Source organism: Pyricularia pennisetigena (assembly GCF_004337985.1).
Source record: "Pyricularia pennisetigena strain Br36 chromosome Unknown Pyricularia_pennisetigena_Br36_Scf_13, whole genome shotgun sequence".
Lineage (NCBI taxonomy): Eukaryota > Fungi > Ascomycota > Sordariomycetes > Magnaporthales > Pyriculariaceae > Pyricularia > Pyricularia pennisetigena.
This window is the reverse complement of record NW_021940925.1, coordinates 305,812-320,818: the sequence shown is the minus strand read 5'-3', so window position 1 is coordinate 320,818 and position 15,007 is coordinate 305,812. Positions and strand designations below refer to the sequence as shown.

General features: G+C 36.0%; 1 protein-coding gene across 1 annotated transcript; it reads right to left on the bottom strand.

Moving 5' to 3' along the window:
• Window positions 1-12,303: 12,303 nt before the first annotated feature.
• Window positions 12,304-12,606, bottom strand: PpBr36_11086 (uncharacterized protein; the record flags this gene model as incomplete). Its single annotated transcript, XM_029898190.1, has 1 exon — window positions 12,304-12,606. The coding sequence occupies one exon, from the start codon at window positions 12,604-12,606 to the stop codon at window positions 12,304-12,306; it is 303 nt and encodes a 100-aa protein (XP_029743492.1).
• Between the last annotated feature and the right edge of the window lie 2,401 nt (window positions 12,607-15,007).

Sequence of the window (15,007 nt, the reverse complement as noted above, 5' to 3'; positions counted from 1 at the left end):
CTTTGGAAGCCGTTATTTCTACCTTTTTCGACGTTGGCGTTGCTATTTTCTAATAAAAACGGGTTTAAAAGTGGTTTTGCCAAGTTCACCGGCCATAACCCCGTCGTACGCCAACCAGATTGAATGGTTTTTGCTATAAATGCTTTTGATCTGGCTTTTCGATAGCAAAGTAGAAAGTTTCGTTTCCCAACAACCGTTGAACAGCAAAACTGGTTTACAAATCCCAGGTGACGTCGATAAGCTTCCTTTAACGGCCCAAAAACCGATAAATCCAACGGTTGAAGAACGTGCGACGAATGAGGAGGTAAATATAAAAGCTGAATATTATTTTGGAGGCAAACAAGCATAAACTCGTCGCTGACGTGTGATCCGTGGCCGTCGAGAACTAATAAACGCTTTTCAGGAGTTAAAGGTTGGGTATTTGGAATAAACACCTTTTTTAACCATTCGATACCTGTTTCATTATTTGTCCACCCGTTTTCTGTTGCATGAAATTGCCAGGTATCGAAAGGACTTAAATCAGCTGGAAACCATTGTTGCTGTACGTTTTTCCCCTTAAATATAACGAGGGGAGGTATAACAGCCCCCGTAGCTGATACACATTCGATTATGCTCGTCCAACCCCGCGTTCCAGGCTCTTTTCGCTGTAATGGCCGGATTTTATTACGCCCTAACACCAGGCCATTAGATCCTTTGCCTTCCATTATACCTGTTTCGTCCATATTCCAACGGTTGGCCGGTTTTATAGTATCGATAACGGGATTTTTCAAATAGGACCACCAAGATTTAATTACCTCGGTTGTAGCCCCATTAACCCGGGCATTTTCTATTCGCCGGGGCCTTTGGGTTTTCAAAATTGGATATCGGGCTATAAAACGGCTAACCCAATGTTTCCCAAGGCTTTTTCTTTCTCCGGCGGCCTGAAGAATTCGTTCCGCAAAATAGCGTAGTTCTTGATGCGTTGGCGGAAGGCCTAACGCGGCCTGCGCAAGTACCCAATCTGCCAAATAGGTCTCCTGCTCCTGTGAAAGCCTTTGACAAAATCTTTTCGCTTGTTGAATTGACTGGGCCCCCTTTAAACGATCGTGAAGGGTACTCCGAGGAATACCCCATTTTTGCGAGGTTTTGTGAACTGATTTGCCATTTCTTATGTCAGAAATGGCAGCAAGAAGCTGATTTTCAGTGTACTGTTTCATTGGAAAGTTTGGAGCAAGAATCTTCAAAATGCAAGTTCTAAAGTGAAAAATTCGTCTAGATATTTATAAAATAAAACAAAGGGTTGACGTGGCTGAGTAGATATTTTTAGGGGCCGGACTTTAGGGGGGTCGGAGATGTGGAGCCCAACGTTAACATTTTACGAGGAATTCTATCCCACATTCTAACCTGAATTAGCGCATAAATCCAATTTAAAGCATTTTGGGGCTATTAATACTGTATATCAAGCTATTATACCGCTGGAAAGGCTAGAAATTTAATAAATTGGCTCCCCGCACCGAAACGGTCAAACTTTTACCCATTTATCGAAGTCTTAAACGTTAATTTATACACTCGCTGAACAGGCCATATATAAAACCTTCACCGGAATCGTCTTACAGGGTGTAACCACTAATAACCTGGCTGTGTTAGGGGACACGCTACAAATCTTTCAAAAGGAAAATATAAAATTAAAAGGAGATCCTAACTTTAAACCGGAAAATGAAATTAACAGCGTTCCAGCGGATAATTATCCCTTGAAATGCTTTGAAAAAATAGGGTATTTTTCACCTGTCACAGGGTTTATAGACCTTGAAAATACAGGGCAGTTATAGCCCGTTATAGGGTAAGTATCACCCGCCACAGGGCATTTGAACCCTGGGAATACAATACCTGCCCAACCTATATAAACTACCGTTCGCCCCCCAAAACCTTTAACGGTAGCGGTACCTAATCCAATACCTACAATAGCGGAAATTCCGGTGTTTTCAACACTTCAAATACAAAATATGGATTTAGATTCGCAGTTCGAAAACCCAGATTTTACGGATATAAATTACGTGCATGATTTTTATTTTCAAGTTAAAAAGAAATAACAAAATTATTCGCTCAGTACGGCGAACCAAAAAGCGACTAACAAACGTTAAAAAAACTTTAAGATGCTAAGTAATAAGCTGTTTCGACGTTTGAATTCGATTGAATTCTTGATCTAAAAACGTTCCGTTTCATCATTAAAATTAAAACGCCTGTAAGTCGTAAACTCGTTTTTACCCGGCCGGTATTCAGATTTAGAAAGGGTAAAATAATAGGCCTAGAAAATACCAAACTAGGCTTATTATTATGGGTTTTTAAATGGTCGAAGGCTTGAATTGTATTGAAGCTTTTGCTAACACTAATATACCACATACCTGGCGTATATTATCAGTTATAGTTAGTGTACAAAATTGTGAAATAAAATAAATTGATTTTATCGGTGTGTTTTTACATAGTTACTTTACCGGCGTTCGTATTTATTTGCACACTCCAAACGGTTTTAACGAATAGGTTAAGTTTTGTAACCCTATTACCGCTTAAGTCTTAGTGGAAATGGGTTATAATCCGAAAAATATGCGGGTTATATAGTTGGAAAAAGCGGTATACGGTTTGAAATAGGACCTAAAAATATAGCAAAATAAACTAAATACCCCATTTTTCAAAAAAGGTTTTAAACCGCTAATCTGTAATCCCGCTATTTTTTGTAACCTTAAATCCAAACATTTTATCGTTATTTTTGTAAACGATTACCAGCTAATAGGTCCTAAGTTGCAATATATTTAGGATTTGAAAACCCGTCTTAATAATGTCTACGCCTTGGAAAACAAGAGCCCTACAGCCTGTTTTTAACGCGTTTAAATTGTAAGCGGTAGGCCTAAGCGGCTAACTTAGCTCCATTAAAATCAATTTATAAAGCAAATATTAGCAACGTTCGGATTCATTAATTACATGTTTATATTTACTCTTTCATAACTGGGGATATTATAATATAGTTGGAATAAGCCCGTAAATACGTTGAACATTGAAAATTTCCACGCATTATCGGTACTTTAATTTATGTTAAACTATTAAAGCGCCCGGATATCGGTTTTGCGGTTCAGTGGCTTTCAAGTTTTTTAACAAAAGCTATTATAATCGACTTAATAGCAGTTAAAAACCTATCACGTTATTAAACGGGTATTAAATGCTTATTTATTTATTAAGGGAACAAAGTATTAAAAGCTAAATTAGCAACTGACTTTTTAGTAGGGGGCTCTAAAGGCTTTAAATTATTGGGTCTTAATAAAAGCGATTTTGCCTGGGTTAGGGAAAATTCAAAACCCATTTACGGATATTTGTATACCTTATTTAGGGGCCCTATAACGTGGAAGTGCAAAAAGGTTAATATTATAGCTTTGAATATTCCAAAAGCCGAAACCGATGCCTTCGTGGTAACCCTGCGTGAAGCAAAATGGCTTAAAAACCTATCTTTAAGAGTTAAACTACCTATAAAAGGTTTTGATGCAGTATTTGGAAATAATACAGGTTTTATAGCTAACCCATATAACCTAATACATCATCAAAGTACTAATTATGCGTTATTAAAATTTTATTACGTACGGGAATTGGTTATAAAAGGATTAATGACCCTTGAATACCTGGAATCTAAACAGATGCTTGCTGATGGTATTCGTATCGATTTCGTTAGTGTGAGCCAATGCGGGTTTATAACTTGTAAGGAGGTTACTGGATAGGATAAGTCTCATTTTAAACGCGGGGAAAAGTTGATTAGGTATAAGGTAAATGGAACGTTAAAATGGCAGATAACCGTTTGCCAGCGGGTGATAAAGATGATATATTATTGCTGCACAATTGATTCTTTAAATCGTTCAATTAATAAAGGTTTTCAATTTGAGGTTAGATTGTGAATTACGGATTCGAATCCGTGGGTGCGGATCTTCGATCCGGATTGCCAGAATGCGCGGTCAGGTTAGGTGGCCTTATTTATATAACTAACCTGCCAGCCTATTGAGCCTAACGGCCCATTGAGACTAGGGGTTTATTGTGTTTATATATGCCCAGAAAATCTACGACCTCAACGGGATCCAAACTCATGCATTTTAACAACGTATATATAATATAGATTATGGTACGTGCATTATACCCTTAAGCTGGATTGTATATAACGTATCTGTTTTATTGTTAAAACTATGAACAAAGACGTGATATAGAAGGCTTTCTGTGTATAAACGCGTATACTTGTTATTTGTTTTGTATTTATTTATTCAATGCAGGGTGACTGATCAAATGAGCCTGTGCTGGCTATTATAGGGAGATACAGTGTAGCTAATGTAATTAGCCCTTCGCTAGCTATGTTCACGGATAAAAAGACTCTTTTTCACAAAAGAAAATAGCGTTTGTTTTATTGGAAGCAATAATAAAAATAACGATTGAATAATAAATTCGATTCTGAAAAATGGGACTTTTTAAAATTAATAGACAAACCAGCAAAACCAATCACAGATTATTATTATTAAGAACTTAACAGGTCCACCCATTATTCTACGTATTTTTGTTGGATTTAATTTTATACGGCACTAATAAATAAAAAGCAGTCGAAATTAACGTAAGGAAAACGTATAAAGTCAAACAAATACTAAATTACAAACGCAACTACGGCAAAACAAAGTACTTTATTAAATAGGAAAATTATGGATACGAAACCAATATTTAAAGATCTTTTTTTTTACCTACAGAATTACTAAAAGCTCTTCCGCCAATGTTACCAGGCATTGAATTTGCGAACGAATTAACCAAAGAAAAACGATTTAAAAAAACGCCATTGACTATTCCCAAAACTAGGGACCGATTAAAGTTTGAAAATATATTACCGGACGAACTTGTTCAAGAAATGATAAATACTAACCACGACAATAAAAACGATTAAAATGATAATTTATTTAAAAGAGATCGCGCAAAAACATTTATTTCGTCCAATAAAAACGGATCTAAAAAACCTATTGCGAAAAAATCCCAAGCGAAATAAGAACCCGGAAAAAACAATTTGAGGGATATTTCGGGAAAAGTTTCGGCCGACCGGCGCCGTTTTGCCGGCTTTATTTTTTCGCATTTTATCCGATTCAATCTTTTAAAGTATTAATATTACGACGAACCGTTTTTATTCTTTTTTTACACCACGTTTCTTTTTCATTTTCGTAAATGGAAAACCTTTTTCTCCGCCGTTTCCAATTCGGATTGCAATTTCGAATATTAAACCGCGATTTTATGCAGCTGTTTTCGAAAAATGCCCATTACGTCGTACCGCGAACGATTAAAACGAATAAATTTAATATAACGAAAAAGATCTGGAAATAATATAGCGCATTTTACAATTTTTACAGTTTGTAAGCAATATAAAGAAACATTTCGACCGCCGAAAAAAAAGCACAAAACGCAAATCGTCGCAACGAACGGTGGACGAACAACCGCGAAACTCAGCTATACGATTAAGTATAACGCCGAAGAATGATTAAAAAGAAATAAAATAAACAAATGGAAATGAGGGGAATATAAACTATTTAAAGCCGAAGGGATTTAGCCAAAAAACGGAGATTTGATATTACCGTTAAATAATTGGGTCGGTGCTGATAAGGCCAGGTGGGGTTATATCCTTCCCAAATAATATCTGTATAAAAAAACCACCGACCAATTGGATAAAAGATTATATAAAAAAATGGATTACGTATTTTTCCGTAACTGCCAAAAATGAATATAATTGATATATTGCATACCAAGTATAGCCGGACAGATAATATATTAGTTATAGAATTTATCAAGCACACTATACCCGGAATACAACATATATAAAATATGTTTAATACTACGTAAATAAATTCGATTTTAAAATTGCTTCACAACAATTAAATGTTAATTGACATTAATATTTACTTCAAAACGATTATAGTTTCACCCCAATCATCAATAACCCCCGATTAACCCCAGGCTATCCAAACCAGCGCTTAATTGCTTTAACCCACTATATTTTACCCTAAGAACAGGTTACCAGATACCTTGATCGTAACACGTGGAAATAGACTAAAAAGGAATGAGAACGCACCTTTAAAACACCATGGAACATACAGAATATTAGGAATAATATGGAAAAACTTGAAACCAGTTTTGAATAAATTGGGAGGTAAATAAACCGTAAGCGTACGACGATAAATATAGGGTTTACGACGAAAACGAAAACGAAAATAATAAATACCATTTCGCACAATTTTTGCAGAATTGAACGTATATTTATTACGCAACAGGAGAAAATATATATATTATAAACTGAATATAACAAATAAACCAAATTTCATTATATAATTAATATAGCATAATTTGCCAAAAAAGATTATGGGGTCTAGGAGCTGCACGTACATCCGCAGCCGGAAAGTGCCGGGTATTAGTATGTTTGGAAAGAAATCTGCGCGCACAAATTAGTTGGATACCAGGATTCATAGAAATGCGATTCGGGTTAGGCGAAATCATAGTAACCTTTCGAATTATAAAGATGGAAAACGTATTGGGAACGGTTATTTATTATATTTTGGATGCACAAATCGCATTTCTTCTCTATTTATACGATATTAAAGACTTTGAATTTCATTTTATTAGCCTGGATAACGCTAACGTGCGGAAAACTGGTATAAAAATACCAATAATAACAGATAAAATTATTTATTTTTTGGGATGAATCCTACGCAAACGATAACCTTTTTTATTAAGTAAAAGCTCCAAAAATAATATAAAAGGCTTGGCCACCATAATACGGAAAAGCTGCATATATTGATACAAAAGGTAGGTCACTAAAGCGTATAATAGTAAATTTTGAAAAGAATTTCTAAAATTTGCTATTAAAACCGAGCACATGATTTAAAACTTTAACCATTGAAATGTTCCACTAAGAAAGAATACGAATCGAGTTATAAAATTACAATGGACGTGTCAGTTATATGCGTGATATAGCATGGATTGAGTCCACTTTTAGTTATATATAAACCACAGTATATAGTGCCAAAGTGGGGCTGTCGGGGTGTCGGATTTTCCGTTAAATTTTATATCGTAGGAATTGCCATTTAATGGTTAGCGAATGGGGTTAAATACCCTGTACCGGGTTTAACACCCACCCTATAATGACGAATTGACTACCCTATGTCAGGTTGAAAATCTCACTGAATTAGCCAATACGTGCGAACCCAAAGATCGTCTATATAGCGGTAAATAGTCTCAGTGCTTAAACTAGAGCCCCCTGCTTCGCAGTAGGGACCGAACGCTCCATATACCTTTTAACCACATGGTGTTTCGACCAATTACATTGGCCGAAAAGATCGCGCTCGTTCTAGTCTGAGGACATTTTGTCGTATTTCGCCATTTATGGCGGTACGCCAGTATTACCAGCAATAATTTGTCGCATTTCGCCGTTTATTGCGGGTATATATACTATATACGCATTATAATAGTAAAACAAATGGTGTAACCACGGTGTACAATTAAATATTCGAATATAAAATTAAACAAAAGTCGTAAAAGTGTGAATTGATTTGCGATAAACTAATTGGATTTTGGGAATCCTTTTGCTGAAAACCGCGTTTTTTTATGCAATGTATTTGGAAAGATATTGAAATATTAAATAAGATTTGTAATTTTTTATTATATTTAATTATTATTTTAAATCATACAGTATAATATTGACTTAAACTCAAATAATAGTATTAATTATTTAGCGGACTTAGAAATACAAAGTGCATGCAGTTGTCGTTTAAAACCGACCTTTTATTAGGATTTCTATATAAATTATCAATTTATTAAAAAGCTGAATAATTTTCGCAAATAAAAGTAAGATTAGGGAAACTTCTGATTTAACCATTCTTTTCCGAGTCTTTATTAAAATACTACTTAACCTTCTTTTTGGCAATTTTATTTAATTCAAAAAACAAAAAATGGAAAAATGGCACAAATTTAACATTTTTTATATTAAAAAGAAAATTAAATGCGCATTGTGAATTAGATTCTACGCTGACGCTTGCTTATATATTCAATACAATCCCTGAAATTCTGGCTTCATTATTATAAAAATTGGTAAAAGTGTGAAAAGGTTTCGATTGTAAATTATGTATAAAATTATACACACCTTACCTATCCGCTTATTTAACGGTTTATATAACTAAATTTGTGTACCAGATAGCACTATTATATTATGTAAGCATGAGTCATACCCCACGTGCAAAAACCGTAAAACTTGGTCGCAAAACAGAAATAATAAAAAATTAATTAAATAAAGCGAAAAGATTTATAAAATATACAATAAGTATTTTTTAATATAAAAAAGCTTTAAGGGCCAGTGCTGTGGATTTGGCTCTTTGTGGACGTTTCTCTACAGACGCAATCCAATCGCTGAGACTTTGGCTTCACTATAGTCAAAATTGGTAGAAATATAAGCGAGTTTCGATTGTAGATTATATATAAAAAAATATATATATTGCCTATTCGTTTATTTAACTGCTTATATAATACATTATCTGCACCAAATCTGATTATAGCGGTATATATTATATATATACGACCCTCCACGTGCAAAAACTATAAAATTTTGTTAAAAATTAAAAATAATATTAAAAAAATCGAAAATTGAAAAAAGAAATCGAAAAACCAGTACCGCTATGAACGGATTAAGGGCAGGTGGTATCCAATTCGGCCGTTATAACAGATAATAAAATAAAACAATTCGCTGCTAATAGCGGTACTAAACGCTATTTCTAACGATATTTTCTTTTTTTAATATTGTGCGTGGTTATGGAATAATAAAGGAATGTCGGTCGCAAAAATGCCAAAAATACCGCCATAAACGGCGAAAATCGACAAGTTGTCCTCAAACCTGAACCAGAGCGTTTTTTGGATGGACCCACAGGTACATTGCAAAGCCGCAATTGAGCCACGCTCAATTGTGGAGCTCTGGGCTTCAGGGATGAGCCCTGAGACTAAGCGGTAAAGGTGTTTTTTCAAAAACCCATATAAAATCATTTTTCGGAAAATTAATTGCGGCATCGGAACGCTTTCTGGCGTGCGGACCCCGACTTTAATGTCGGAAGATATATTAGGGAGATAAAGCAAAATCTCCCCCACGAATGAATTCAAGTTATTAATCCCAAAATTAGTTTCATTAGTGCAATTAAACCCCGTGGTTACAGGCCTTTATGGCACGACCTAGGATTAAGCCGCACCTAGGCTAATGCCCAAGCCCCTGTTAGCAACCATGTTATTAATACTAATTAATTGAAAAAACTTTATCCATTCGCCAAATACAATACATTAATGATATGGATAATTTAAATTTTATTTTTAATTATTACGCTGGGAAAAACCATATATTAACCGATATTAATTCGCGCAGAAGTGTTAGTAGATGTACGGGTAAAGCCCGTTCTATATCAAATTATACTACAACATTGCGTTTCTCGGGAAAAACTCAAAGTATCAGCCAGGGAAGCTTTTCTAATTATTAATAATCTGGAATTTTCCGCATTTTAAAAGATTAACCTGGTGGTTTCTAAATTAAACGAAACTTGATGTAACTCTTAGTCTATTATTATAATTTATTAATAGTATTTAAACCTGTTAATAATATGCGTTGCTAATAGGGGTTTAGGCATTAGCTTAGGTGCGGCGTGGTGCTCGTTGCGCTAAAAAGGCCTGTAATTACAGGGGTTTTAAGCCTGTAGTTATAGGGTTTAAACGCACTAAATACACTAACCTGGTACACTGATTTTGGGATTAATAACTTAAATTGATTGGTGGGAGAAACTTTGCCTTATCTCCCTTATATACCCTCCGATATTAAAATGGGGGTCCGCACGCCAAAAAGCGCTACGGTGCCGCACTCGATTTTCCGAAATATTATTTTATATAAATTGTTGAAAAAAAACCCTTATTGCCATATAAACGATTTCTGGGTTCGTATTTATTTATTAATTTGGTAAAAGTTTTAACTAACTAGAGGGTAGTTGGTTCGTAAGTCTATATTGGGTGTTAAACCCGGTACAGGGTAATTAACCCCATTCGTTAACCATTAAATCGCAACTCATGCAATACAAAATATACCGGAAAATCCAATAATCCCGACAACCCCACTTAGGCACTATTTGTTGTGGCTTATATAAAAATAAAAATAGACCCATTACATATTAAATAACACATATAATTAACGGAGCTTACTTAAAATAAAATATGATTGTGAAAAATAGTTTTTACGCGCGACATTTATAGACCAATATTTGCGACTATTGAAATTTAAAAAAACCTTTTAAAAGTTAAACAGGTTATTAATAGCTTAGTAATAAACAAAACGTCAAACGTTATAGTAGAGAGTATCGGGAATACTAACCTAATAAAATATAATATAGTAAAACGCTTGGGTTAATCTATTAATTGGAATTTATTCAAACGTATTACTAATGAATAATAGTTTACGGTAAAATTATACTTAAAAATAAAAGAATTATAATTACATTTATCCTTTTTTGCCCATTCTTCAAATTTTCGGCTATTTTACCAGGACAAAAACGGATACCACGGAGATCTTAATTATATAATATCATTAAATTTTATGTCGTTAGAAAAAAGGTCCCCGATTTGTAATTATCCAACCATTTCGGGCCCTTTAAGTTTTAACTTTCGGATATTTGAGCAATCTACTAGAAATAAATTATTAATACGAAAACGCCCGTCATCTCTACAATTTAAATTACGACGAAACTATTAGTATTAAATTGGATTAGAGACTAAGTTTCTATATAAACAAAAACCAAATAAATTGGCGCCAATGTATTCCCGTTTTCGATTTTGGTTATGATTTATTCCTTAACGCTTTTTTTAATATTGTGATATTTGTACAATGAAATAACCAAACCCTAACCCTGACCCTTGACCAACGACCAACTAGGGTAATACCTTTATCTACGTCGCGTCAAGCTCAGAACTTTGTTTGTTTCTTTTCCTCTCCTCAAAGTAGGATACCCGTCGATAGGTGCCAATAGACTAGCTTCCGTGCTATGCTTACCCTGGCCGTGACAACCCCCGTCGCTTGCCAATAATTAGGCGGCAGTTTAAAAGAAGTTAATGCTAACCTGCAACATATTATTTGCAAAAACGTCCCGTCCACCACACCAATAACGGGCCACTTTATAATGGGAATTGTCCAAACAAGTCAAGATTGCAATTAAAAAGAGAAAAAAAAGTTTATATGGGAAACTACAATTATATTAAAATATAAAATGTATGCAGTTAACCTGCGCTTATATTAAAGTTATATTTGTTAGCTACGCTATAATCATAGTAGAAACTACGTATTTGCTTCGCTCACGGTAATTCGCAAACGTGCTCTTTCATTGGTCAAATTTCATTTGTTATTAATTGCCTAAGCCAGGTACCCAGGAGTACGGAGCCTTTAAACCTGCAAAATATTGGGATTATAATACCTTAGCTAACCCCGACCGGAATTTAAAAAGAATACGACGCCTAAAACCTAGAAGCATGGCAAATCACGGATCGGTCACCAAAATAAGACCTTTTCTTTTGGTATGTTTACAATAACGCCATCGCTATTTGAGTCAATCCAGTGAACAGGTGTTTATTATTAAAACCAAGCACCGCACTCGGTTTGTACGCCACAAACCACCCTCCCTTACTCTCCCGTAATCGACTCAAATCCTTTAGATCTTACCCCCAGGCGACATCCGCCAAGGGTGTAAAGGCCCTGCGCGCAGATGGATTGTCGCGTAGAGTGTTTGTTGGGACAACATTAACTATTGTGCTTCGGTTGTGATCACTAATCGGCTAGATGTGCGTGCGATCCAGGCGCTTTATATACAAGACATTTTTAAATCCAGGCAACCCCTAATTCTGTGTTTGAACAGATTTTGATTATTTTAATTGAAAGTATTAAACACTCCACAGTTTTGCTCTTTTTAGCGAGTATAAAAACGTGCCACGGCTCCTAGTATACTTCGAAAATTCTACAGAAGAGATTTTCTTAGGTTTAAATTATCGCAGCAAATTTGTATGGTAAATATAACGTAAAGTACAGAATAAAGCGGTATATTTATCAGCTAATCATCCCGACCACCTAAACCTGGTCCTAATTTTATTCTTTAATGGTGTCCCTTGCAAATTAAGCTATTCACGCTCGTAACCTCCACAGGCTCAACTGCCCCTGGATAAAAACACAAGCCCCAGTGGGTGTCACTAGGGCTTTTCGGGCTCGGCGGAGGTTTAAGCACGGAAATGAACCTTCGGGCGCCCGGTATTATACTTATGCCCGTGTTCCCTGCGATCCGGTGAAGCTGGAGGGCTTGGGAAATCGAAAACGCTGACGGGGCTCCCCGGGTCCAAACGGGCATAGACCCTCGGGCGCCCGTTATTATATTTATGCCCGTATTCCCTGCGATCCGGTGAAGCTGGAGGGCTTGAGTAATCGAAAACGCTGACGGGGCTGCCCGGGTCCAATGGAGTGGCCAAAACCGGGGCAATGACGGCCATTAGGGCCAAAAGCTGCGAGAATTTGGAGAATTGCATAGTTGAATAATCTTGACAATATAAATTGAAAGTTGAAAAACAAAATGGAACGGGGTTGGAAGGAGTACTAAAGCAATAAACCTCGAACAGATAATAATAATGATTTTTAATAATGTTAAAATTAGGAGGAGTTATAACGGTGGGGATAGAATTCCCATTTTATACTGTTAAATATTAGCGTTAGTAAACCGCTATATATCGTTCACCCTCCTTACTTGTGTTTACTATTATAGCAGGGTAAAAATAAACCTCCTTGTACAATTGCGGGCGACGCGCGATATGCTGTGGGTTTGCATGCTTTTGGTAATATCTCCTAGCAGGCTGCCGAGTACCTGTGGGCCGCAATTTTCAGTTCCCGAAATTGGTTAATGCTGCATTAACGCGCGAAGTTTAACATTGTGTAAAGGATGTCAAGAGTCTTTCGCCTGGTCCCGTAGTTAAAATCGCCGGCGATGCCGCATATATTCCTAACCACCAAGCGACACGTCGGTCGAATTCGGTATTAGTCAGGAAATAGGGGGTGTAAAGAGTCATGGTATCGGGGCCTGGTTATATAAGTGGGTGCGGTAATATATTCTAATTATAATAAGCCAAATACCTAGTAGGCTATTTTAAACTTCCACCGGCTTTAATCCTGCTAAACTTAGTTTCACGGTTTTAGCACCTTAACCTGGATACTTGGAAGCTGCAAGAAACTAGGCTAGAAGTTGTAATTGCATTAATAGCGTCATTATCTTATGGATTAATATAGCGACTCGCGCGGTCGTAGTTAAAGCGTTGTTTATATTTTTATGCATCTCTTACGGATTGGTCATGTGTGGCCCCGGATCGTCGGCGTACGGTCATACCCATCCTTAGAGGCACTAACATATATGCGCTTGACTTACGCAAATGCACATTAGATTTTTAAATAGGTAATATTGGGCCCCATATCTCCGACCCCCAAAGGGTTAGGGTTTTTATTAGCGGTTTATTTAGCTTCTAAGCTATTTGCTACGTTGTTTAACCTAAGAGTCGAGCGGAGATAAATAAAGTACAAAGTGGTAAAAATAAAGTACAGAATAAATTAGAAAACAAAAACAAAGTGATAAATAAGCCAAAATAAATTAAGCAGGCGAGCAAGGAAAATCAGGTAAAATGACATATAAAAGCAAAAGAGAAAAGAAAAGAAAATAAAAATAAAAGGGAAAATCAGGTAACGAACAAAAAGGAGGTGCTTAACTTAGGCCTTTAAAAAGGGTGTTAAACGTGGTTGTAAAAAAATAAAGCGGAAAGAAGAAAAAAAGAAAACGAATTAAATTCGTCGAGGTAAGTCTTTGGCTATCGACGCTGTAGCCGTTGTTCTAAACCGTAGTAAAGCCAACGAAATCGACGTATCTAACCAATGGGCTGCATGGGGACCCACTAATTTGTATAGCTATTTAAAGGCCTATACAGTGCGTTCTTCCATAGATTCACCTGCATTTATAATAATTGGGAGAAAATATTGATCCACAAAATGGTATTTTCGTCGCTTTTTATTAGTTGCTTCCGTTAATGTTTTAAATGGGTTTATATTGGCGGAAATTTCATTTATTGCCACGATTTATAGGTCGTAATAATACTTAGCAATCCCGTTAATAATTGCAAAATTTGCCCTGGACCCGTTGGGGTCCCTGCGTACACCGGAGCGAATAGGGGTTGTTGGAAAGCTTCCGGGGGCTGCAGGGCCGTTAAGGGTAGGGCTAACGTCGTTACCGTCGTTATCGTTATTTTCGTTGCTAATTTCATTGTTAATTTCGTTGTTAATTTCATTGTTAATTTCGTTGTTAATTTCGCTGTTAATTTCGTTGTTAATTTTGTTTTTAATTTTATTGTCAATACTAGGGTCGAAGTGGTTTAAATCTGGCTCTTTTTCAACGTGCAACTTGGGTTTAATGGACAAAGCTCGAATAAATGCGTATTTTTAGTCTCAGGGCTCATCCCTGAAGCCCAGAGCTCCACAATTGATCCACTTCGCTCCACTTCGTGGCTCAATTGCGGCTTTGCAATGTACCTGTGGGTCCATCCAAAGAACGCTCTGGTTCAGGTCTGAGGACAACTTGTCGATTTTCGCCGTTTATGGCGGTATTTTTGGCATTTTTGCGACCGACATTCCTTTATTATTCCATAACCACGCACAATATTAGAAAAAGAAAATATCGTTAAAAATAGCGTTTAGTACCGCTATTAGCAGCGAATTGTTTTATTTTATTATCTGTTATAACGGCCGAATTGGATACCACCTGCCCTTAATCCGTTCATAGCGGTACTGGTTTTTCGATTTTTTTAATATTATTCTAAATTTTTAACAAAATTTTATAATTTTTGCATATGGAGGGTCGTATATATATATTTATCGTTATAGTAAGTTTTGGTGCAT